Source organism: Ovis aries, chromosome X, assembly GCF_016772045.2.
Source record: "Ovis aries strain OAR_USU_Benz2616 breed Rambouillet chromosome X, ARS-UI_Ramb_v3.0, whole genome shotgun sequence".
NCBI classification, from domain to species: Eukaryota; Metazoa; Chordata; class Mammalia; order Artiodactyla; family Bovidae; genus Ovis; species Ovis aries.
The window spans coordinates 13,003,639-13,028,038 of NC_056080.1; the positions used below are offsets into that span (position 1 = coordinate 13,003,639).

General features: G+C 37.0%; 1 protein-coding gene across 6 annotated transcripts in view; it reads right to left on the bottom strand.

The window, feature by feature from the left end:
* Window positions 1-4,882: 4,882 nt before the first annotated feature.
* Window positions 4,883-24,400, bottom strand: part of FANCB (FA complementation group B) — a 31,839-nt gene continuing 12,321 nt past the window's right edge. For all 6 annotated transcript variants that reach the window (XM_042242213.2, XM_060408242.1, XM_060408241.1 and 3 more), the window contains 7 exons: window positions 20,088-20,240; window positions 19,240-19,332; window positions 13,891-14,019; window positions 10,840-11,006; window positions 9,384-9,814; window positions 9,028-9,265; window positions 4,883-8,333 (listed from right to left, as the gene is read on the bottom strand). In XM_042242213.2, the coding sequence (XP_042098147.1) occupies window positions 7,919-8,333; window positions 9,028-9,265; window positions 9,384-9,814; window positions 10,840-11,006; window positions 13,891-14,019; window positions 19,240-19,332; window positions 20,088-20,240 (1,626 nt within the window). In that variant the 3' untranslated portion in view covers window positions 4,883-7,918. The remainder of the gene's footprint in view (window positions 8,334-9,027; window positions 9,266-9,383; window positions 9,815-10,839; window positions 11,007-13,890; window positions 14,020-19,239; window positions 19,333-20,087; window positions 20,241-24,400) is intronic.

Consider the following 24,400-nt stretch of genomic DNA (forward strand, 5'->3'; position numbering starts at 1 on the left):
ATGAGATTGAGAACAATTAAGACAACATGGTGATTTTTTTATGAAACTAAATTTATTCAGTTTAAATAATGTGTATTCTAAGATTATATTTTTAGCATCAGTATATTCTGTTCTACAAAATGACGCAGGTGTGGGAGCCATTTTTTAAAACATTTCTACATGGTAAAACAAAAAGATATCAATTCCATGCTAGTCTCCACAATTTTAAAAATTTCACCCACTCACAGGGAACAAGGGACTAGTTTAAAACTGGGAAAGGAGTATGTCAAAGCTGTATATTGTCACACTGCTTATTGAACTTATATGCAGAGTACACCATGCAAAATGCCAGGCTGGATGAGCACAAGCTAGAATCAAGACTGCTGGGAGAAATATCAATAACCTCAGATATGCGGATGACACCACCCTTATGGCAGAAAGCAAAGAGGAACTAAAAAGCCTCTTGATGAAAGTGAAAGAGAAGAGTGAAAAAGCTGGTTTAAAACTCAACATTAAAAAACTAAGATCATGGCATCCAGTCCCATCACTTCATGGCAAATAGATGGGGAAACATTGGAAACAGTGACAGACTTTATTTTCTTGGGCTCCAAAATCACTGCAGATAGTGACTGAAGACATATAATTAAAAGACCCTTGCTGCTTGGAAGAAAAGCTATGACCAACCTAGCCAACATATTAAAAAGCAGAGACGTTACTTTGCTGACAAAGGTCCATTTAGTCAAAGCTATGGTTTATGTCTGGATGTGACAGTTGGACTTCATAAAGAAAGCTGAGTGCTGAAGAATTGATGCTTTTGAACTGTGGTGTTGGAGAAGACTCTTTTGAGAGTCCCTTGGACTGCAAGGAGATCAAACCAGTCAATCCTAAAGAAAATCAGTCCTGAATGTTCATTGGAAGGACTGATGCTGAAGCTGAAGTTCCAATACTTTGGCCACCTGATGCGAAAAGCAGACTCATTGGAAAAGACCCTAATGCTGGGAAAGATTGAAGGTGGGAGGAGAAAGGGACAACAAAAAATGAGATGGTTGGATGGCATCACTGACTCAATGGACATGAGTTTGAGCAAGCTCTGGAAGATGGTGATGAACAGGGAAGCCTGGTGTGCTCCAGTCCATGGGGTCGCCAAGAGTTGACATGACTGAGCAACTGAACAACAACAACTAGTCACATCTGTAACAACTCTATTTCCAAACTAAGTCACATTCTGAGATACTAAGGATTAGGACCTCAATCTATCTTGGGAAGGGCAGGGGAGGTAAGGGGAGGACACAATTCAATCCATAACAAATGCCTATGTAAAATCATTTAAATAGTAGTAAACAGGAAGCAGGTAAATCTCCCTTTCATAATCCAGGCCTGAGCCAATCAATACAGGATATTCAAATGACCACAGGCCATCTCAGGACTGAATGTGGGCAGCAAGACATGAGGAGAGATTATGCTTTGGAAAAGAAGGTTCCTCACTCTTCTGTAAGCTTCCTCCTTCTGGATGGACTGGTGTGTCAAGATGTACACCTTAATATACTGCTGAGCTGCTGAATCAAGCCATCTCAAGCTTGCACACCTCTCACCAGTTACAGTAACCATGACATCTCCTCCACTGGTAAGTTTGTTTTGTGTTGGATGTTCCTTTAATAGAAGACCTAATGGATAAAAGGTGTCATCTGGAATTGTACAATCATTGTCTTTCCATTGTCTCAGTATTTGGCGTAATTTTTCATTCTTTGGAATGAAAGAGAAGATACCCTTCCACAATGATTATGGATATAAGGCATGGAAGATAATCTAAATTGGGAAATGTCAAAGAAGAAAGTAAGAGTAAGCTAATGTATTCTTTGGCATTCCTTTCATCACCAAAGGTGCTGAAACATAGATAATGTATGGCAATACTTTTGTGTAGAATCTGTACCAGTGGAAGCACAATACCAGAGATGGATGACCTTGTAGTTAGCTAACCAGAAAACAGAGTAAACTGAGGATTTTATGGAAGGACAATAAGATTTCTGAAAACTTGAATTTCCCCCAACACAAAAGTCCGGACTTTAACAATACCATGAAGTTGCTTATCACCTTGCCTTTCAGAGTATGGTCCATGAACCAGCAGCATCACTATCACCCTTGAGCTTGTTAGACATGCAGTCTCAGGGCCCACTTGAGACCTGCCAAGTGAGAATGTAGATTTGAACAAGATCCTCAGATGATTTGTATGTACATGAAGCATGAGAAACAATGGCATGTTACATTACGAAGAGAAAGATGATAAAGAGAAATCTGTGAAGCCGTGCCCCCTGAAACAGTCAGGCTGACTTTCTGCTTGTTGTAAGGCACTGGCTCTGGCTGTACATCAGAATCACTGGGGGAGATTTTAAACTGATGCTAAGGCCCAAGGCAGATCCCAGACCAACTGCATCAGAAACTTTGGAGTGAGGCTTAAGGTCAGCATAGCCCTAAGAAGTCCTTAGGTGGTTCTTATCAACAACCACGGCTGAGAATTATTAGTGTAAAGCAAGGGCTAGGAGAAGGAGGACTGAGAATTCATGCTTAATAAATATAGTTTTAATTTCACAAGATGAAAAAGTTCTAGCGATCTATTGTGCAACAACATGAATATACTTAATATGATTGAACTGTACACTTAGAAATGATTACCATGAAAAATTTAATATTATGCATTTACCACATAGGTAAATAATTCAGATAATCAATTTCAATTAATAAGTGTTTCAAAATTGCATGATTTAAATGTTTTAGATCCCTTCTTACTGTGCAAAATGCTCTGGTTTGAACTTCTTTCTTTGTGTATATATAACTCTCTGAGCATTTTCTTTTTCATATTTTTTTAAATAAAGTGTTTTTAAAAAATTATTATATTTATTTATTTTTGGCTGCACTGGGTCTTTGTTGCTGCACATGGGCTTTCTCTAGTTGCAGTGAGTGGGGGCTACTCTCTAGTTTGTTTATTCAGCTGCACCAGGTCTTAGTTGTGGCATGAGGGATCCTCTAGCTTCCCTGCAGCATGGGAACTCTTAGTTGTAGCATATGGGATGTAGTTCCCTGACCAAGGATGAAAGCTGGGCCCCCTGCATTGGGAGGGCAGAGTCGTGGCCACTGGGCCACAAGGGAAGTCCCTCTCTGGCCCTTTCTTAATGGGACAGCAACATGTCTGGTGGATGATCCCTGAATTATCAGACACAATACCAGTATATGATAATACCACTTTAGTCCACAACTACCCGAACAAGAATATCCTTAATTTATCAGATCCCTAAAGAGTCTTGTCATGCAAAATGAAGAACTCATGCTTTCAAACACTGTCCCTATTGGGTACAGTGCCCCAGAAGGGTATTCCCATAAGACCCCAGGAATAATTTTATGAATTAGTATAGCATAGAGCTCTGTGCCACTGTCTCTCTCATTAAGACTGCAAGTTTTTTTCAAGCTGCAAAGAGTCATATTTATCTTTAGATCCCTAGCAGCTACTTATATACTTGAGCAAGACACATATTTGATGAAATATCAATAAACACATGACTAGATGAAAGATCTCCACATCCTCTTCCACTTCATATACCATTGATATTTTGAAAGAGACAAAATGTTTTCTATAGGCACATCATTGGGAAGGATTACTGCACACAAAGGATGAAAAAAGAAAATAGAATCCCACTCCGTTTCTTCTCAAGTGATGTATTAATGTGGAATAAAGACATTAAGTTTTCTAAAAGAGCTAAGTTTTCCTGGAATTCCAAGCTCTACTGCAGTGACTACCAGCCAATGACAAACACTTCAGAGAATCTCAAGACTTTCTAGCAATGTCTCAAAGAGAAGTTATTTAAGGATTATTTAAAGAATTGACACTTTCATTTAAGAAACTCCCAACTATAAATTATTATACAATAATTCTACACAGTTATGGTTCTAACAAAGACAACTAAAATGAAATAAAAAATAGAGAGTCAAGTATTTAGATAGAGCAGAAGGCAAGTCAAGAGAGAAAACTTGGCTGGAGCCAGCAATCACCTCTAAGAATTCACCTATTACAGGATTTAAGATAACATGGTCCACAACAAAGCAAACCATGATAAAATGAAAAGACAACCTATTGAATAGAAGAAAATATTTGCAAATGATATGATTGTTAAGGGGTTAATATCCAAAATAAATAAACAGCTCATACAACTCAATATCAAGAAAAAAACCATCTAGTTAAAAAGTAGGCAGACCTGATTAGACATTTTTCCAAAGAGGACATGCAGATGGCCAACAGACACCTGAAAAGATGCTCAAAATCACTAATCATTAAAGAAATGTAAATCCAAACCACAACGAGATATCACCTCACATCTGTCATCACTTCTGCCATTACCTCACGTCTACCATCATAAAGAATACAAATAATGTTGGTGAGGATGTAGAGAAAAGGGAACCCTTGCACACTGTTGCTGAGAATGTAAATTGATGCAGCCACTGTGGAAACATTATGAAGGCTTCTTAAAAAATCAAAAATATTAATAGAACTACCATATGAGCCAGAAATTTCACTCCTGGGTACATCCGGGAAAAAAAACAAAACAAACATTAGTTCTAAAAGATACATGCATGATTATTCATAGCAGCATTATTTATAACTGCTAAGATACGGAAGCAACCCAAGGTCCATCAACAGATATCTGGATAAAGATGTGGTGTGTGTGTGTGTGTGTGTGTGTACATGTGTGCGTGTGTGTGTGTGTGTGTGTGTGTGTGTGTGTATATATATATATATATATATATGGACTACTACTCAGCCATAAAAAAGAATGAAATAATGCCATTTGCAGCAACATGGATGGACCTGGAGGGCACTGTCCTAAATGAAATAAGACACACACAAAAGTACACATACTGTGTGAAATCATTTATACAGTGGAATTTAAAAAACACAATAAACTATATATATAAAACACAAAAGCAGCAGACTCACAGATATACAGAACAAACTCATGGTTACCAGTGGGGCAAGGGAAGGGGCGAGGGGTGACATAGGAGCAGGGAATTAAGAAGTACAAACTAATATGTATAGAACAAGTTATAAGGATATATTGTATATGCAGGGAGTATAATCTATATTTTATAACGATAAATGGAGTATAACCTCTAAAAATTGTGAATTACTATATCATATCCCTGTAACTTACATCATATTGTACATTAACTATATTTCAATAAAAATATTAAAAATAACATGACCCACATTTCCCCTGATATCACAATAATATTAATAAATTTATATTTTTATTGGGCTTCCCTGGTGGCTCAGAGGTTAAAGCGTCTGTCTGCAATGCGGGAGACCTGGGTTAGATCCCTGCATTGGGAAGATCCCCTGGAGAAGGAAATGGCAACCCACTCCAGTACTCTTGCCTGGAAAATCCAATGGATGGAGGAGCCTGGTGGGCTACAGTCCACAGGGTCGCAAAGAGTCAGACATGAATGAGCGACTGAACTGAACTCAACACTGCTTATACTTTGGAGGTAAGTGACTGATGCTGTGGGGAAATGGATAATCCAAGGTGAAGTTAAAGATGCTAAAGAAGTTTCCTTGCTGAACTCAGAACGATTATGTTGACCTCCAGTTATGCATACAGGCACTTTTGTCCCGTAAAGCTGCTGACATCTGTAGTACAAGAAAACTGCATGGTGAGGAGGAGACAGTAGGAGCCTGATATATGTCCAGGAGGGATTGCTGGATCATATGGTAATTGTATGTTGTTTTTTGTAAGGAACCTCCATACTATTCTCCATAATGGCTGTACCAATTTACATTCCCACCAACAGTGTAGGAGGGTTTCCTTTTGGGAGGACAGGTTTCTAAGGGGAGTCTCAGATCCCTGATGAAGTGCCATTGCCTTCTCCAGAAGTGGTCAAAGGAATACGATTATTACAGAGCCAACACAACTGAATCATGAGAGCACAGCCAAGGGCGGTCATTTCCTCAAACTCTGGCCTTTCTAGTCTGTAGTAAGTAGAAAAATTATACTGGAGTACAAAGCTCACTTGTAAAGAGGTTATTTGATACATACAGATTAATAACTTTTAGTTGCTTTATAAATAAAAATAAACATGCTTTTAAAAAATATCTTAGCTTTTCTACACATAAACTATTATAATTAAACTCTGTTTAGCTTTTTGGCAGCCTACATTTTATAATTTAGTTCCTATATTTTCTACCTGGTTGTTCTTTCAGAACATGTCATGGGTAGCTTCATTACATCTATGTACATATACTGCTTCCAGATTTCCACAATTAATCCTGAAATTATCACATTTCCATTTCCAGAAAGTCTGAAACATTTTTCATTGAAATTTCATAGAAACAGAGCTATAAAGTTCTATTTCAATTTGCAATGGATTACTAAAAAAGAAGTAGCATATTATATGGACAGCCATAAAAACCAAGACAGTAATAACCTAGCTTCATGAAAACCCACTTGCATCATCTGATCATTAAGGACAAGCACATCTGAGGCACGGGGGGAAATTAGCACTTCACTGCTGCTAGCGTGAAATGCTGCTTTCTAAAATCATCTTTCTTTCAACTGAGACAGAAACTTCTCTAACAGATTTTAGAGCAAAATGAATCAGAAACATTCTTTTTGGCCCATATCTTTTTGTGTCTTTTCCCTTCTCCTGACATTCTCTTATTATTTCAGAATTCTTATTTTTTTCCAACAAGAAAAGAGAATAAGTTGAATTTTTATCCCTTTAAAATGCCTAATTTGACCCCTTAAAAATCACTTAACTAAAGAGAATTTTCACTTAAATTTCTCAGTTCTTAAAAATGTCCCATTCTTTAAGTTACTTTAGTTAGGATTTTACATTTTAGCTTTGCTAAGAGTTGGCATTTCAGATGGCTTAAAGGCATTTTCAACTATTTGAAAATAGTGGCCTGTGAGGTATACTTAGCCTTTTAAAAGAGAGGCTTTTCAGAGAAATGCCCAACAATTTTCACATGCCTGTAGACTTACAGTTTCAGAGAGGTTTTCTAATAAAATTGAATTTAATAAGGGTTTCCACCATTTTCATTTTAGTGGTGTCACCTAGACACTCTGCCATTTAAATTTCCACAGGGGCTTGATGTTTACAGAATCTTCTGAATCCTGAAAACCTTGTTTATCTGTTTGAAGTTGATTTTTATACGCTAGGTTTTACTAGGGTGCTTCCCTGGTGGCTCAGCAGTAAAGAATCTGCCTGCCAATGCAGGAGACACAGCTTAGATCCCTGGGTCGGGAAGATCCCCTAGAGAAGGAAATGGCAACCCACTCCAGTATTCTCCCCTGGGAAATCCCATGGACAGAGGAGCCTGGTGGGCTACAGTCCTCAGGGTTGCAAAAAGTCGGACACAACTTAGCAACTAAACAATAATAACAAGTTTTCAGTAAGCAGAAAATAATAAAAGGACTATTTAAGTTCTTTAGAAGATTTAAAACAAAATATTGTTCCATCACTTGTGTGTTAAGTGGAAACGCTAAGGCAGGATTTCTCTACCCCAGCAGTACTCACATTTGGGCTGGATCATTCCTTGCTGTGGAGCTGTCCTGTGCAGAGTAGGAAGTTTAGCAGCATCCCTGGGCTTCAACCCACTAGATTCAAATAGCACCCACCTCTTGCTCTCCCCAACCGCCACTACTACTTTTGACAACCAAACAGTATCTCCAATCACAGCTGAATATCCCTTTGCCCATTTTGGGAGGCAAAATGAGCCCAGGTGAGAAGCGCTGCTCTAAGGCAAGCTATCTTATGCATCTTCAAAACCAAAGATTCTACAGTGAGCCTCAATCTTCATTTTACAGAGGAGGCATATAATGCAAAATGAAAAAGTAGGACCAAAGCACTATGGCAGGGAAAAATATTCTAAAATATAATCAAACTGAGAATATAATTATAAATCTGTCAGTTGCTTGGCAGCAAGGTCTGATTTCAGCTGAACTTCAGCTAATTTTAAAGTCATTTCTCTGTAAAGAGCACCACTCACTTTTAAGTTCGTCCCCAACATTTGCTCCTTTTCTCTCTGAAGTTCTTTTCTGTAGAGATGGATGCTTTCCTCTATGTCTGATAAAGCAGTCACATCATCACTACTCTTTTCTTTGCTTACTTCACAATTCTGCACCAAGCTCGTTTCAACCTTCACTAAGGCAGAAGAAGGAGAAGCAAGGGTGACCAATTCCTTCTCCAAAGCTGCTGCCAAATGACCAATTAGAAAATCCTCACTTTCTAACTCTAGATATTTGAAGAAACTGTTTATAGGGAGAACTGTGCTGAGATCATGAAGGCACTGGAACAAAACTGTTTGATTCCTGGAATAAAAAAAACCAAACACAATATTACAAAACTTAGTGCAAAATGGTCATGTACAACATATTATAATAATCAGTTACCATTCCTTTCTACATCCTCTAGTAATGAATAGAACCTATAATGCATGCAGGTGGTTACTGATACAATTCAGACAGCAGTAATCACATACAGTCAGCCCCGTGGCTGGTTGAATCTGTGGATATGGAACTCATGGATATGGAGGGCAGACTGTACTAAGCCAGCTTATAAAAGGAACTTCAGCATCCATATTTTGGTGTCCATTACGGTCCTGGAACCAATCCTCTGTGGATACAGAGGAACAACTGTATATATATCCTAACCAATTCAGTTAGTACTAATAACCCGATTAGGTTGCTTCCTGATTAAAGTTTTTCTCTGAGTCATAAAATCAAAATTATATTCGTAAAATTTCATTGTGGGGGAGCAAAGGGAAATCCTAAAATTATTACACCCTACCTAATCAACCCCACCAAAAAAAAAAAACAAAAACAAACATAATTAAAATGGCTTCAGTTTCCAAGTGAGACCACCTGTTTATTCACCTTGTACCAGGTGATGAGCTGGACATGTCCTACAGTGGCACAGAACACTACCGGAGGGATCCTTGTTGGAACACACACACATACACACACACATACTTCCCTGGACCAATGCCAATTTGACATGAAATACCTGGAATAGACTACTAAAATTCCTTCAAATGGTGTTCTTTGTTTCCAGTTGAAGAGTGTCCCATAGAAACTTCCTGGCCTTTTGCAAAAGCAAATTTCTGGAAATTCTTTGAGGACTTCACACTTCATGTGTTCTAAGAGCCATACCCTCACCGAAGTCAGAGCAAACATGGGTGATGTGATTTGAAAACAAGCTCTGTGCCATGCTGCAAGAAGTGTAAAGAGATCTTCCATGTGTTCTACGGCAAAAACATCACAAGCGCTGTCATTAAACTCTGTCCAGGATCACATAAAAGGAGTTCTTAAAATTTTCTGATTCAATTAGGTATATGATTAAAAAGGATCCACAAAAATTACCTATAGGTTTCTTCTCTGGAAATGTCAGCACGTATTTCCCACTTGAAAGATCTTCTATACTTAAAACAATTCTGCCACATTGAACATAATGAGTTTCAGAAGAGTTACCATTCTCTCTCATTTGTAGCAGCACAACACAACAAACATTACTGAATGTTAAAAGCGGTGGAAGAGCTGTTACAGCGGTAATCATCTGTACATAGTCTTTCTTCAATGGTTGTTCACAAACAACGCTTTCCTTTTTCTCTTCTTTACTATCAACACTCAACTTGATTCTTTTTACCTCTGATCTTACTTCATATGGCACTGAGCTTAGTACTGGAGATGAATTCCGAGTCAACTTAAATATTTTATTTTGACACTTAATAAATGGAAAGGTGGCGTTAGGGCCTTGATCCACTGATAGCAATAAAGTCACATGATTCAGGGACCTATAAAAAACACAGAGCTCAGTTAAGTCTAAAAGGTCATCAACCAGATGATTAAATGCCTTTAAACAGTAAAAAAAAAAAAAATTATTCTCTTTTCCTAGGAAACATCATTTCAAATGTAAAATAGATTTTAAAATTAAGTATAAAAGCAAACACAGTTCCAAAGATCCTGTAATAGCTCTTCTCTGGAAACCAGAAAGCAAAAACATTGTAAATATGCTGGACTTTACAAAGGGAATTTTTTTTAAGAGAAAGGAAAGGTAAAATAACGCCAGTATTTTCTTTCTAGGGTAGATTTTTCACCTTTCCTCTTAAATAAGAGAAAAAAAAAAAAACCCTACTCACTTAAAACATTATTTATTTATTTTGGCTGCGCTGGGTCTTCCTTGCTGGGTGCGGGCTTTGCTCTAGTCTAGGTGATCGGGGGCTACGCTCTAGTTGCAGGGTGCACAAGCTCCTCATGGCAGTGGCTTCTCTCGCTGCAGAACACAGGCTCTACGGCGCAGGCTCAGAATAGCTGTGGCACACAGGCTTAGTTGCCTCCCAGCTTGTGGGATCTTCCCAGATCAGGGCTCAAACCCGTGTCTTCACTGGCAGATGTATTCTTTACCACTGAGCCACAAGGAAACCCCTATATTTGTATTTAATATGACAGAAGGCAATGGCAACCCACTCCAGTACTCTTGTCTGGAAAATCCCATGGACAAAGGAGCCTGGTAGGCTGCAGTCCGTGGGGTCACTAAGAGTCGGGCACGACTGAGTGACTTCACTTTCACTTTTCATTTTCATGCATTGGAGAAGGAAATGGCAACCCACTCCAGTGTTCTTGCCTGGAGAATCCCAGGGATGGCAGAGCCTGATGGGCTGCCGTCTATGGGGTCGCACAGAGTCAGACACGACTGAAGCGACTTAGCAGCAGCAGCAGCAGCAGAACATTTAGATTACCATGTGGCATGCATTATACTTCTGTTGGACAGTGCTATTCCATAGATCAAGATGACATTATCATGTTAGAATTTACTTACACCTTCAAAGAAGATGTGGCTTTCACTCCAATAACCAAGCTATCTTCTATTACCCGATACCACATCTTCTCTACTAGCTGTTCTAAATCTTGAAAATTGTCTGATAACTTTTCGTCAAAGGTACAGACAGGATTTTCTTCTTCACCACAAAGAGTAACAAGACATTCCTTATGGAAAAATATGTTTAAATAACTGATTACAAAAATATACCAAATGTAGCAAAACAAAAAATACAATGTAAACCAGTTTTTGGCTGGGCCTTACAGCTTACATATTTTAAAGTAAATTATTATCAATGATATAGATAATACATAATTCACTAAAATAAAATTTATAAAACATACAATTAACTATCTACTTGGAATTACCCTGAATATTCATTAGAAGGACTGACGCTGAATCTGAAGTTCCAATCCTTTGCCCCTGATGTGAAGAGGTGACTCACTAGAAAAGACCCTGATGCTGGGAAAGATTGAAGACAGGAAGAGAAGGGGGTGAGAGAGGATGAGATGGTTGGATGGCATCACTGACTCGATGGACATGAGTTTGAGCAAACCCCAGGAGACAGTGAAGGGCAGGGAAACCTGGCGTGCTGCAGTTCATGGGGCTGCAAAGAGTTGGACACGACTGACCGACTGAACAACAACAACCCTTGGATCAAGAAGCATGGCCTAACTGTAAATAAGGCTCTGGATACACAACACAGAGCCAGTAGGGATATAACCTTGAGTCCATTTTGAAAAATAATCTGACAAAATGTGCCCAAGGCATGCTGAAGACAATGCAATCTTTATTTTATCAATGACTAACACTAAACTTAGAATTGGACATTTTTGTATGAATAACACTGATTAAACTATATTTGTGAAATTTTTCTTTTTTTTTTCTTTCAAGTGTAGTTATTGCAAAAAATTTCTTCTTTTTCCTTTTTTTTTTTTTTTTAAACTCAAGTACAGTTGATGGTAAAGTTTTCTTCTTAAAAAGTCCAGGACACACTCACTCATTTCCACACACATATGGATTTATAATACAAATATAAATAGGAGGAGGAGTAACAATAATAAAAAAAATACACAACACTTACCGAATGCTTACTATATGTCAGGCATTGTTCTAAATGCCGTTCACGTATAAATATGTTTAACCATCACAATAACTCTAGTACCCTGCATTGGTAGTATTATTATCTACATTTCCCAGATAAGGAAAAGTTGAGGCAGAGGGAGGTTAAGTACCTTGTCCGAGGTCACACAGGTGACAAGAGGCAGAGCTGGGATCTGAACCAGAGCCAACTGCTTCCAGAGCCCATAGTGCATATTAACTATTACTCTACACTGCCCCTCTGCATGGTAATTACTGAAAAAAGATATCGGCATCTACATTCTAGTGAACTAAATGTGTTCCTAGGAATTTGATACTTCTGCCACTAGCTGTGAGATTTGAGGCAGGGTATTTACCCGAAACAGAAATTTTTATTACCTGCCAGAATTGCTTTTAAAGATAGCAACGTAAAGGGCTCAAAACAGTGCCTTCCAGACAGTGATTTCAATGCATTACTTTCTAACCTTTCTTCCCCTTTTCTAATATCAGCAAAATCACCGGGCTCAAGTAAGAAAGGGAAATGGGGAGACCGAACAATGGCTTTCAACAGGACTTGCATGAGGGTCCCCAGGAGCTGAGAATAGTAACACAGAAATGCAACATGATGTGCTTCTGTTTCTTACATTAATGGAATCATTCTGGGCCAAAATTCTCATGTTGCTAAGACTGAAATACAGACAAAAGGCAAAGACCATTATAAGAATGGTAAATCTTAGAGGAAGTCAGAGTAAGATGTTAAAGTCACCTGAGGAAAGAAAATATGCAACTTCAAGTGTGTTTATGTCCAGCTTGTCTTGATTTATCTGTAATTCAACTATACTGTTTTTCTCTGTATGAAACAAATATGTATAAACACTATTTTTTATGAGGTCAAAGCAGTTTTTGCTAATATTCTACACTACCACACTGGCATAAGTAACTGCAAGGTACCTGAAGAGGTTCTTATGATGGTCAACCACAAGGAAAATGAAAATAAAATTATAAAAAGCAAATAGGAGGACTGAAAAGGCATAGCAATTTAGGGACATTAACTAGAGGAATAAATACTCTTAGAAATGAATCACACAACAGACTAAAAGAACAATCATTATATTAAAGATGAAATTATGTCACCATTAACACAAAATGAAATAATAATTAATATATTCTGTTGAAGAAGTCAGAAAACATATACAGTTGTTCCTTGAACAAAAAGGGTTTGAATTGTGCAGGTCCACTTACTTACATGTGAGGACTTGCCTGGTGGCTCAGATGGTAAAGAATCTGCCTGCAAAGCGGAAGACCCAGGTTCAATCCCTGGATCAGGAAGATCCCTTGGAGGAGGGAATGGCAACCCACTCCAGGATTCTTGTCTGGAGAATCCCATGGACAGAAGAACCTGGTGGGCTAAAGTCCATGGGGTCGCAAAGAGTCGGACGTGACTGAGTGACTATACTTTTCACTTTCACTAATATGTGAATTTTTTTCAATAGTAAATACTACAGCACTACATACTCCCCGGGTGGTTGAATCTACAGATGGGGAACCAAGGATACAGAGGGTCCACAGTAATGCGACTTGCGAATTTTCAACTGCACATAGGGCTGGAGCCCCTGACCCATGTTGTTCAAGGACTAACTAATTCACTTAAGAGTAATTTCTATTCAAACTATACAAATAAACAGTTTAATAGTTACATCTTTAAAAAAAAACAAACTTGTACCTCAAGGTGGCTGACAACTGAGATTTTAATAGCATATAGAATAATTTGCAAACTGGTTAAAATATTGGTTTTTTAACCAGTTTTCAATGTTATAAAAGCCCACCATTACATAATCCCTGCCATTGTGCTTCTTGATTCATTGAACAGCACTTTCTAATACATTCCAATACTCCAATTTAAATAACTCTTAAATAGCTTTTAGATTTTCAATTTGTAAAATGATAAAATGGTCACATTTTTAACTTTACCTCCTCTGCACTTAATGAACTATCATCTTTTCTTTGAAACAAGTTCATCAAAGCCTTGTAAGATTTTGATATAATTTTTTCCTTAAGCAAGAGATGCTGCTGTAATTTCCAAATAGAAATGAAACCAACCTATAAAGCATAAAGAAAAACCATTGTCAGAGATATAATTTCAAATAAAACCAAGTATACTAATAATTAAGTAGGTATCTTCTCCAAATTTGCTTATTAATTCATTTTCCTATAGCTAGCAATGAATACTCAGAGCAAAACTATTTTATTAAAAAATGAAATCCCTAATTACAAAGGAAAATAATACAGCAAATAAATGCAATAGCTTACATATCAAATTGAGACAATGTCAGTGTATTCACATGTTTCACAACTGAGTTAAGTATTGATATGAATATGAATAAATTTAATCAATATGAATAAAAATTAAGGACTACCCCAACAAGAAAACTTTTTCTTGTTGAAATAATTTCTGCAAGAACAAGATGTCTCATTATGAATAGAAATGCTTACTTTTGATTTAACATTGCTTGAAATCATCTGTTTATATGACCTTTAGAGCAAAATTTTAAAGGTAACATATAACAGATCCCAAACTGTCACATGTTTATTTTTGTGCGAATAAACTCGATGCTGGGGTTAACTCTTAACTACCAGGGAGATAAAATGGCTCTCAATGGGCAAAGAGCAACCTGTTCCTGTTATTATACCAGATAAATAGATATCAACAATAAGGATAAAACATTCATGAAATATATTTTACTTCAGAAAATTTAAAGAGTTGCACCATTGAACTTTCAGAAGCTGTTTCACTGCAGATGTGATCTGAGACTGTTCAAGTATTAATTTGGCTTTTAATATATGTTTTTCTAGATTGAAAAAAAAAAAACAAGATACATCCTGTATTTGCCTTTCTTTTAAATTACATTTTAAGACAGATTTTTTTTTTCCTTTTATCAATGAATAGAAGTTGGAGAATGAAAACTGAACCCTATCTTACCTCATTGCACAAAATATATCAAGTGTCTAGCTAATATTTTAAAACTTCCTATGTTGGCCTAGTTCTGAGGGTTCCACATCACTCACACTCCATCACTCACTGGTTGAGTAATTCATGACTGAGGGGACGTGAGATGTACCTGTCCAAGGTGGAGAACCAAGTTTGAAAATGCTGGAGGGGTAGGGGGCGGAAGAAGAGGGACACATGGGCAGGTTGACAATGAGGACCCCCTCAGAAATTTCCCGTGTTCTCGCTTCCTGACTCTTGTCAACATGATCCCAATTCTCTAAGAATAAATCGTGACTCATTAGACTATTGAAATGTTCTATGGTGTTAGTTTTGTTATAAAAGTATGAAATAAGCCCATGACAATGTATTGAAACAACATACAAAGAGATCTCACTTTCCCTTCCTAGACCCTCAATCCCACTGGTAAAGACAAAAGATTGTTTAGCTTTCCAGAACTTTCCCATGTGTATGTTAAGGTGTGTTTTCATTCTTCTCCCCTAAAACAAATAAAACTGACCCCAAACCAAATATAGGAGCACACTGTACTGTGTGACACTGAATCTTGCTTTCCTGTTCTTATTGTGACCACTCTCATACATGCAGAAAAGTGCACGAGATTAAAAAAAAAAAATCACAGACTAAGGATGAAGTAGAAACCACTGGAACCACACTCAGGTCAAAAAAGCAGCACTTTCAGAGCAACCCATGGGCCTTCCCCAATCGAGAACCTCTCTCCACTGGAGGTAACACTACTCTCCCCTTTCAAGATAACTTCTTCATCATTTTACCATCATCACATCAACTCCTAAAAATATGTTTAATTCGTGTGTGTCTTTTGCTTCTGAACTTTTGTAGGTGGAGTCATTCTGTATGCGCTCACTTTTCAACTCATCCATTTCTCACTAGTAGCTGTAGCTCGTGCCTGTAGCATCCCATCAGCTCACTACCCCAGCTGCCCTCTCCCCCTCCCGCTGGTGGACATCTGGGCCCAGTTGTGGAGCATTACCACCAACACTGTGAACCTTCCTGGACACATGTACAAGTGTCTCCAAGGTCCAGGCCTTGCCTTATCCCCTTCAATGAGTGGCTGGAAAATAAACTATAGAGGGGAAAAGACAGTGGGCTGAACTCCAGTTCCAGCTCCACAAACCACTTCACATTTCTGGCTCTCCATCAGCTTCCCTGTATGCAAAATGGTGAAGAGGGTAGATCTCTTCATCTCTAAAAGGTCTTCCAGTGCTTAGAAATGTTTTTAGCCACAATAAGAGCCAGTGGTAACATGTGGATACTTGTTTACAGAAATGGTATTTGGTTATTTTCTGTGAATAATTAATTAGGATGCCTTGTTTCTTCATGCGCTCACTCGCCCACTCATGTGGGTGGCTCATTTTCTTTAAAAAATTATTTGTGAGATTCAGAAGATGCCTAGGATAAATGTATGTTCCTGCAGAGGACTTTATGTTGGTTTTGCTGGGTGACTAGGGTACTACTGCTTTAGTTTAAATACAGAATGCTCCCAGGGCAATCGTGTTCTACTTGTCTCTCTGGGTTTCAGCCTTTAGAGTTTGGTCTGCTAATCTATTCTTATTTTAATATTTTTAGCTTTTGAAGCTTAAAAAATATATATTTCAACTACCATTTTAAGTTGTTTTTATTATCAGAGTTGATTCAAAAATTTAAGTGATATATTGTCAGAAGTGGAATTTCTAAAAGCCATGCTTTCATAAATTATTTGGCATCACTTAAAGATGGTATAAAAAGGTACCTTATCCTTTTTGACAGCTACATAGTATTCCATGATTCAGTTAAATCATAATTTATTTACCATACTCCTAATGATGGATATTTAGATTTTGACTGAATTGTGTTTATAAATACTACTTAAATATTCCTGTAAAATCAGTTTTACATGTGTAAGTACAACCTTAGAACAGATTTCTAGAAGTGAAATTGCAACAATAAAAAGACATGCAATTCACATTTTAATAGCTATAACAAACTTCCTTTAAAGAGACTGGGCCACTTTATATGCTCAACAATACTATTTTAGAATGCATTTTATATTAAGTAAATTAATCCTCTGTCAAATTTTACAATTTCCTTTTATAAAATTTGTTTTTTTATTTTACTTTGTTTGGAGCACAAAAGTTTTTAAGGTAATCCACCTTTTCCTTTACGGTTCTTTGTCCACTATGATGCTTTATTTATCTATCATTCACATTTACATCTAATATGTGTTCACTAAGTATTTAGTGAATTCACTTTAATATTAAAATACTTGCAAAAAAAACTTTCTAAGGGCCTGCAAAGTATAAATATTTACTATCTGGCCCTTCACCAAAAAACTTCGCCAGGGATACAGAAAAACATAAAGGACAACACAAGGAAACAGTCAGACAAATCCAAAAGGAGGGACAACTGGCTTGGCCTCAGCAATGTCATTTTTTCAAAAGGTGGGGAGGGCTTATTCTAGAGAAAAAGACCAATGAGACATATAATAATCAAGTGCAAACACTGACTGGATCCTGAAAAAAGCAGCCATATGAAACATTTTTGTGGCAGTTGAAGCCCTCTGAATATGGACTGAATAGTAAATAAAACTAAGAGATTATATTAACTTTCTAAGTGAATAACAGTATTGGGGTCACACAGGAGAATGTCCTTATTTTAGGAGATTCCTGCTAAAACACATAAGAGTAATTAAAGATTTTAAAATTTAAAAAATAAAAAATAAATAAATAAAAAATAAAAAATAAAATAAAATAAAACACATAAGAGTGAAATACTGAATATTTGCAACTTTCAAATACATGTACATACACACAAGCAGAAACAGATAAGGCAAATATGATTTTTATAAAGTAACAATAGGGGAATCTACATGGGGACTAGAGATGATCACTGTATTATTCTATGAAATTTCTGTATATTTGAAAATTTTTATGAATGAAAAAAGGCAGGTTATGTGAGAACAGGCATCTTATAATCACATTTCCATGTAAACTTGTATATATTCATCAAAAACATCAATAAGAATATGCAAGTCAGAGTTTTAACACTGGTTATATCACAGTAGTAGAATTAAAGATAATTGTTAGTCTCTTTTTAATATTTCTTGGCATTAAAGTTTGAGTATTATACAGGGAATATGCAGTACCTTTGTACACTTGGGAAAATATCAAAATCTTTTTTAGAGAGCTTTGTATGGAAAACTTGAAGGTAAACTATTCATGTTTGGAACATGTCATCATTCATCATATTTACTGCTCTTTTAAAGGAGTAATGGTATACCGACCCTAAAATTACAAAATACGTGATTTTCAAAAGACAGATATTTATGTTTTATAAGTCTTATCAAATTTACACAATCTTATTACAAAAAACTATCATTTTAGACGATATATTTATAAGTAATGTCTTAATAGCTTTTACAGAGGGACCGAAAAAGGAAATAGATCCTTTGAAATACAAGTTTCCCCCACTAACCAAAAGCAGAGCATGCCTATGAAACCTTTTGTACGCCATGAGGAAATGGTGTAAAGCAAAGAAGCAATTACCTTAGGACACATCTTGGTAAGGGATGCACCAAATAATGGAGAAGGCAATGGCACCCCACTCCAGTACTCTTGCCTGGAAAATCCTATGGATGGAGGAGCCTGGTAGGCTGCAGTCCATGGGGATCGCTAAGAGTCAGACACGACTGAGCGACTTCACTTTCACTTTTCACTTTCATGCACTGGAGAAGAAAATGGCAACCCACTCCAGTGTTCTTGCCTGGAGAATCCCAGGGACGGGGGAGCCTGGTGGGCTGCCGTCTATGGGGTCGCACAGAGTCAGACATGACTGAAGTGACTTAGCAGCAGCAGCAGCACCAAATAAATCGAGATAGAGCCCAGGTGCTCACAGACCCAGGTGAAAGCCATGGCGCTGGCTGCTGAGAGGCTGAGATAAGGTCCAGAAAAGGAGCTTGGCAGGACTACTCTTGCTGCTTGGGATGTGTGCTGCAATGGCTTGTTGCAAAACAAACACCGAACACTATTTTTTGCTTTCCCCTTTTTTCATAAAAGCAAAACTCCTCTTCAGATTTCTTTTGGCTAGCAAAAACAGTTTTTGCTAATGGAGGTCTTTCTTAAAAGCCAAGTGGCTTAAACCAAAATGGCATTAAGGAAAGTAGCATAAAGCAAACTTTTGAAAAGCAGGAGATAACCTGTACCATTTCTTTTCCCCCCAATCACTGCATTGCTTATACTTTAAGGACCTTTCGTTCAATGTTCTTTCCTTCATTTAGAACAGCACTAATCCAAAAAAAACAAAAGGAAACAGACACTAACTTTCAATCTTCTTTCCAGAGGTAGGACCACCAAATAACAATTCTCATGTTTGTCGTCAAATAGGTCATCTTCATTGCAATCCAACGTTTCACTCTAGTAAACAAAACAGCACATTAAAACTGAAATTTTGAAATAAACTGAAAATTCCTAAGATTAACAAAATACAATTAAAGTTTATCCAAAAAGCAGTGTGCCACAATATACACCATTTTCTCCTAACTAGGAAAAAAATGAATACCACTATCACCACCCATGGAACATTTGTATACTGCCTCAAAAAGTGTCAGCTTACTAGGTTTTTATAAAATGTCCTAACTAGAGAGAATTAGAATTATTGTCATTTTACTAATAAAAAAACTGAGGCTCAGAGGTATTTAAGATAGGTCTGAAACTTTTGGGGTATTATTTCTCTTACGTTCAAGATCTTAACACATTGTGAACTGTTACTTCTTTTAATAAAGCACTTTCACTTGATTTTATTCCTTAATAAATCTAATATCACCATGCTTTATTGGCATAAAATGTGCTCTTCAGAAGCAATGATGAAGTTAATTTACAGTATTGTCATGAGCAAATACCAGATATACTGTATTTCAAATTTACACCAAAAACAGTAATGGTATACTGTTTGTATAACATTTGGTATACAATTGCATGACATTTGTTGAAAGGAGAGTCAATATACTATTTAAAAGATTCAATGTATGTATTTTTAATATGCAATCAAAATATTTAAAAGGTGGGTCAAAAGTATGAAACAAATATTTAAAGGTAAGTCAAAAGCTTTAAAGTACTCACATTTTCTAAAACATTCTTAAAGTAATGTATAAAAAGTAAACAGAACCTACCAAACAGTTTAAGGTGTCATGGCCTATTATTTCAAAGGAACTCCAGCAATCTGAATTCAAGGAGTCCTTAAAAAGTAGCAGTACTTGTTCCGTTCCAGTTCCAAAGAAGTCATCTATCAGTACTGAACTAATCTTCTGCCACTTGGCAGCGACCTGAAAGAGAGTGGTAAAGAAGGAACAAAGAAAGGACACATGAATACATAGAAAGTGAGCTAAATCCTTTTGTGCATGTAGATCCACTTTGTCATCTTCGATCTTACAAGTCAGTCATGAAAATGGTAGTGCAAACACTAAGAACCAAACTAAAATAAAGATATTGGGAGATCAGAAGACATAAGGAGTCATAAATTTGTAGATAGCAAGATACTTATATTTAATATTTTATCAACATTTGTCCAGGGGCTGTCACATTCCTGATTCCTATATAAAATTTTTATTATAATTTATAAATGTTAACACTTCTCATGACTAACTCTAGTGAAGATTCATTCTCTAACTGGTTAATTTAAGGATAACCCTCACTCCATAAGCCTTAGTGGATATGTATTTATGATCAAACCAATTACACAAGGAATTCAGTTGCGTTAGGTAACTAGAAGGTACTAGCAAACACTTTTAAGAGCTCTCAAAGCAGAGTAAGAGTCCATATGAAATTATAATTAATTAATATATGCTGAATTCTGGTAGGAGAGAACAGAGTGATTATGTGGGGCACAGAAGGGAAGAGATCCTAACAGTGGGGCACCTAGAATCATCACAGCCTATTGGAATGATTTGTTAAATTTATACCAGAACGTGAAATTCCAAGTTTAAAATAGAAGACAACTTCTTAAAGATCCAAAAGCTGAAGGCTTCCAGATTGATCCCCTGGAAAACCAACAGAGGGATCAGAAATTTCTTCTCCCTCAGGCAGAAAAGCTGAAAACCCCATGCAGAACCCCAGAAGAATGGATACATCATCTTCCAGGTAGAGGGAAGCTTGCATTCAAGGAAGAATACATAAGACTCTTCAAGCTACATAATCAAATATCGATCTTTCCCCTATAAGGCTAATTCCAAAGCAGTGATGTTTCACTCAAAACAGTGAGTTTTCACTCATGCAGGGAGAAAGCTTATTTGTAAACCCATAGCCTCCCTTTGTTCCACCACTCCACCACGAGTAGCATGCATGATAATGAACCATGCCAAGAGACACTAGTAATAAGAATGTGTTCAGCACACAAACACCACAGAGCTATGCACGCATGCATGTACACACACCTGCAATCTCTAGCTCTAGAAGAGGGCTGTCCAAAAGAAATATAGATGAGCTACAAATGCAAGGCACAGACATGACTTTCAATTTTCCAGTAGCCAATAAAAGAAAATTCTCTAGTAGCAGTAAAAAGGTGATTTTACTTTTAAAAGGCATTTTAGTCTAGCTAAAATATTATCACTTCAATTCAACAGAATCAAGAAAAATTATTAATATTTTACTCCCACTTTCTACTAAGCCCTTGAAATCTGCTATGTATTTGACATGGACAGCACATCCTAAATCTGACCAGCCACACTGCAAATGCTGAATCACCACCTGGAGCCAGTGACTACTGACCATATTGGACATTACGCCTCTAAACATACTGGCCTCTTTCTACTGGACAACACACCACTATCTGTTGCACACATACTTGACAATAATCTCAATTTTGAAATGCCTGCTACAAGGATACTTGCCCCAACCTGCAGAGATAATTTCTACTCAAAAGAAAAAGCCTAGGAGAAAAGCTAATCATGTTTTTATCCACACTCAGCTCTCTCTTTCAAGCCCTACCACTGGATTAAGGACTAGAGCCTTCATGAAGCATTGATCTCAGAAAATAGTAACCTTGATTTTCATTATTTATTCTAATTTATGCTTATTTGTAGTTCACCTATCTTTGTAAGTTGCCTTAATTCCTGTTTGTAATGAAGTAGTAAAAGGATGGATGGATGAAATCCACAGCCAACCCAAAGGAAGACTACATCTGATGTTTTCTCCCATTTGGGGGCAAAACCATCAAAGGCACCATTTTATTACTCAATAATGTATTCATTGTACTATTTAAAACCTCTTGATACCACAAACAGGAAATTCCTTTCGCTAGGCAATGAGAAAAATATTTTTCCCCTTAATAGTATGTTCCATTCAATTACAAAACCTCCTGTATTTACTTTATTTCTCTTAACTGCTAAACGAAGTGTAATTGCTCAAATGCAATTACTTCCCTTAACTCAGGTTTTCTGACACGATTATTCCCCCTTTTACCTGTAGATTCTTAACCTTTATTCTTGTTGCTAAAGTAATCAAGTATTTTACCATAAGCTACATCGTTTTCTTTTTAAGTAGGTGTGTATAAATAAACACCATGACAGGGACAGGAGCTGTGAAACTCCCAGAGTGGCAAGGTATCGGAGACAATCTAGAAGCGCTTAACTTGTAGGTATCAGGATGTAGCTCCTGAGCATTCAGTACTGGGCACTTGAGAACAGCTTAGAAGTACGGAATCCCTGAAAAGGTAGCATAGCAACTGTCAGTAGAGACGGAGGTAAATAACCTGGTGGTCTAGTGCAGAAAAAGAACCCTAGGATACGATTTCAAAGCAGAGAGCCCACCAGTTACAGGCCCATGTACAAACAGTGATACAGTCTTCTGCCTTGGGTAATGTGTCGGTGGCAGAGTTCTACAGTGTCAAGCAGGGGACCCATTTCAAGTAAGAGAGGACTATTCCACTGAATGAATGAGACAGGAAGTTACTACTCCTTAGCCAGGTGAAGAGGGAACCTTAGGTAAGCACCATTGCTGATGATAGCCCTAGCCTTCATCCAACACGATAGTAGCTGCCACTTTCTGGGCTTGTCTTGAGCACCAGGTGCTGTCCAGGTCACTTTACAACGTCATTTTATTGAATTCTCCTCTCTCCGAGGCAAGATGATCACAAATTTATACAGACAGAAAATGAGTTCACAAAAAGTAAATAGATCCCTTAAGGTAACACGAGTATGGTGTTCATCTGGGATTGAAACCCAAGGTTAACAGTGTTCTTCCCACTACTCTAACCCCAATAAGGAGTATAGGCTTTACCATTAACAGATGCTTTTCCCCACACCACTTCTTCAAACAGAAAATGCTACCTTCCCACAAAACCTTGAAAGAGAAGTGTGATGAGCTTTTAAAGATTGCTCTCAAAATAAAAACAGGACAGTTTTCAAATGATTTTCCTTTTGAGAATTTAAGTCCTCTATGTGTTGCAGAGGTTGAACATAATTCCTACTAGCATCAAGGTAATCTAGTCTACAAGGAAAAGTCTCATAAAACATAATTTCAACCTATTTCTACACACACACAAACACACGTATACACATTCAAATTAAAAAAAAAGCTTTTCAAGCTTTCTGAAACATTTATCAATATTTCATATCAAGGTGATAATACAATGAGAGAAATTTTAACTGAGCTTCTAATGAAATGAACAGGGCACACCAAGGAAGGCAGTATCTGCTGCTTTTTGCTTTCCAAAGTAGCACAAGAACTTTAAAAGCTGTATAATGTACTAAAAACTGCTTTGGAAGATCTCAAATTATTAACACTTCAGCACACATAACTGAATGTGCTGATAAACATCTTATGCCGGGAGGATGCAATGTTAACAAAACATCAGGGTCAGAGAGATATTATTGGAGACACATGATTCCAATCCTCCAATTTCCTTTTCATTTTCTACACCTTTCTACTTGTTATTGAACGTTCAATACCAGTGAGTATTTTAAAGCAATTTCAAACCTTACATTAAAAGACATGACTATATATAGATAAAATGTGAATGCTTTTTCAGAGGACAACTCTTGAGTTTCAAAATGTAACGTAATGCAATTCTCTAAGCAACAATTTCTAGAAAAATTAACATGTTGCTTTTCTCTGGAGAACCATCATTTGTCTCTAAAGAGATAATGACAGGTTTCAAGGAACTCCTCTAGATTTCAAGTTTAAAATGACAACTACCAACTTCTTCAGAGTTCAACAACTGATTTGAGTTTTCCAGAAAGGCTTATGGTCTTGTTCTAAGTAAAAATACAAATCCAATTATTACCACATTAATGAAAATTAGAAAGTTATGGTAAAAGACAAATAGATAATAATTGTAGTTATGTATTCATGTATTTCCAAAAACTCAAGGGTTTTATGACTCAAAATGGAAAAGCAAAACTTATTAAATAACATTCAGGTAATCATTTTAAGAAAAAGGAATGCTGTAACATACATTATTTCCTTAAGTGCAGGACTAAAAATCAAT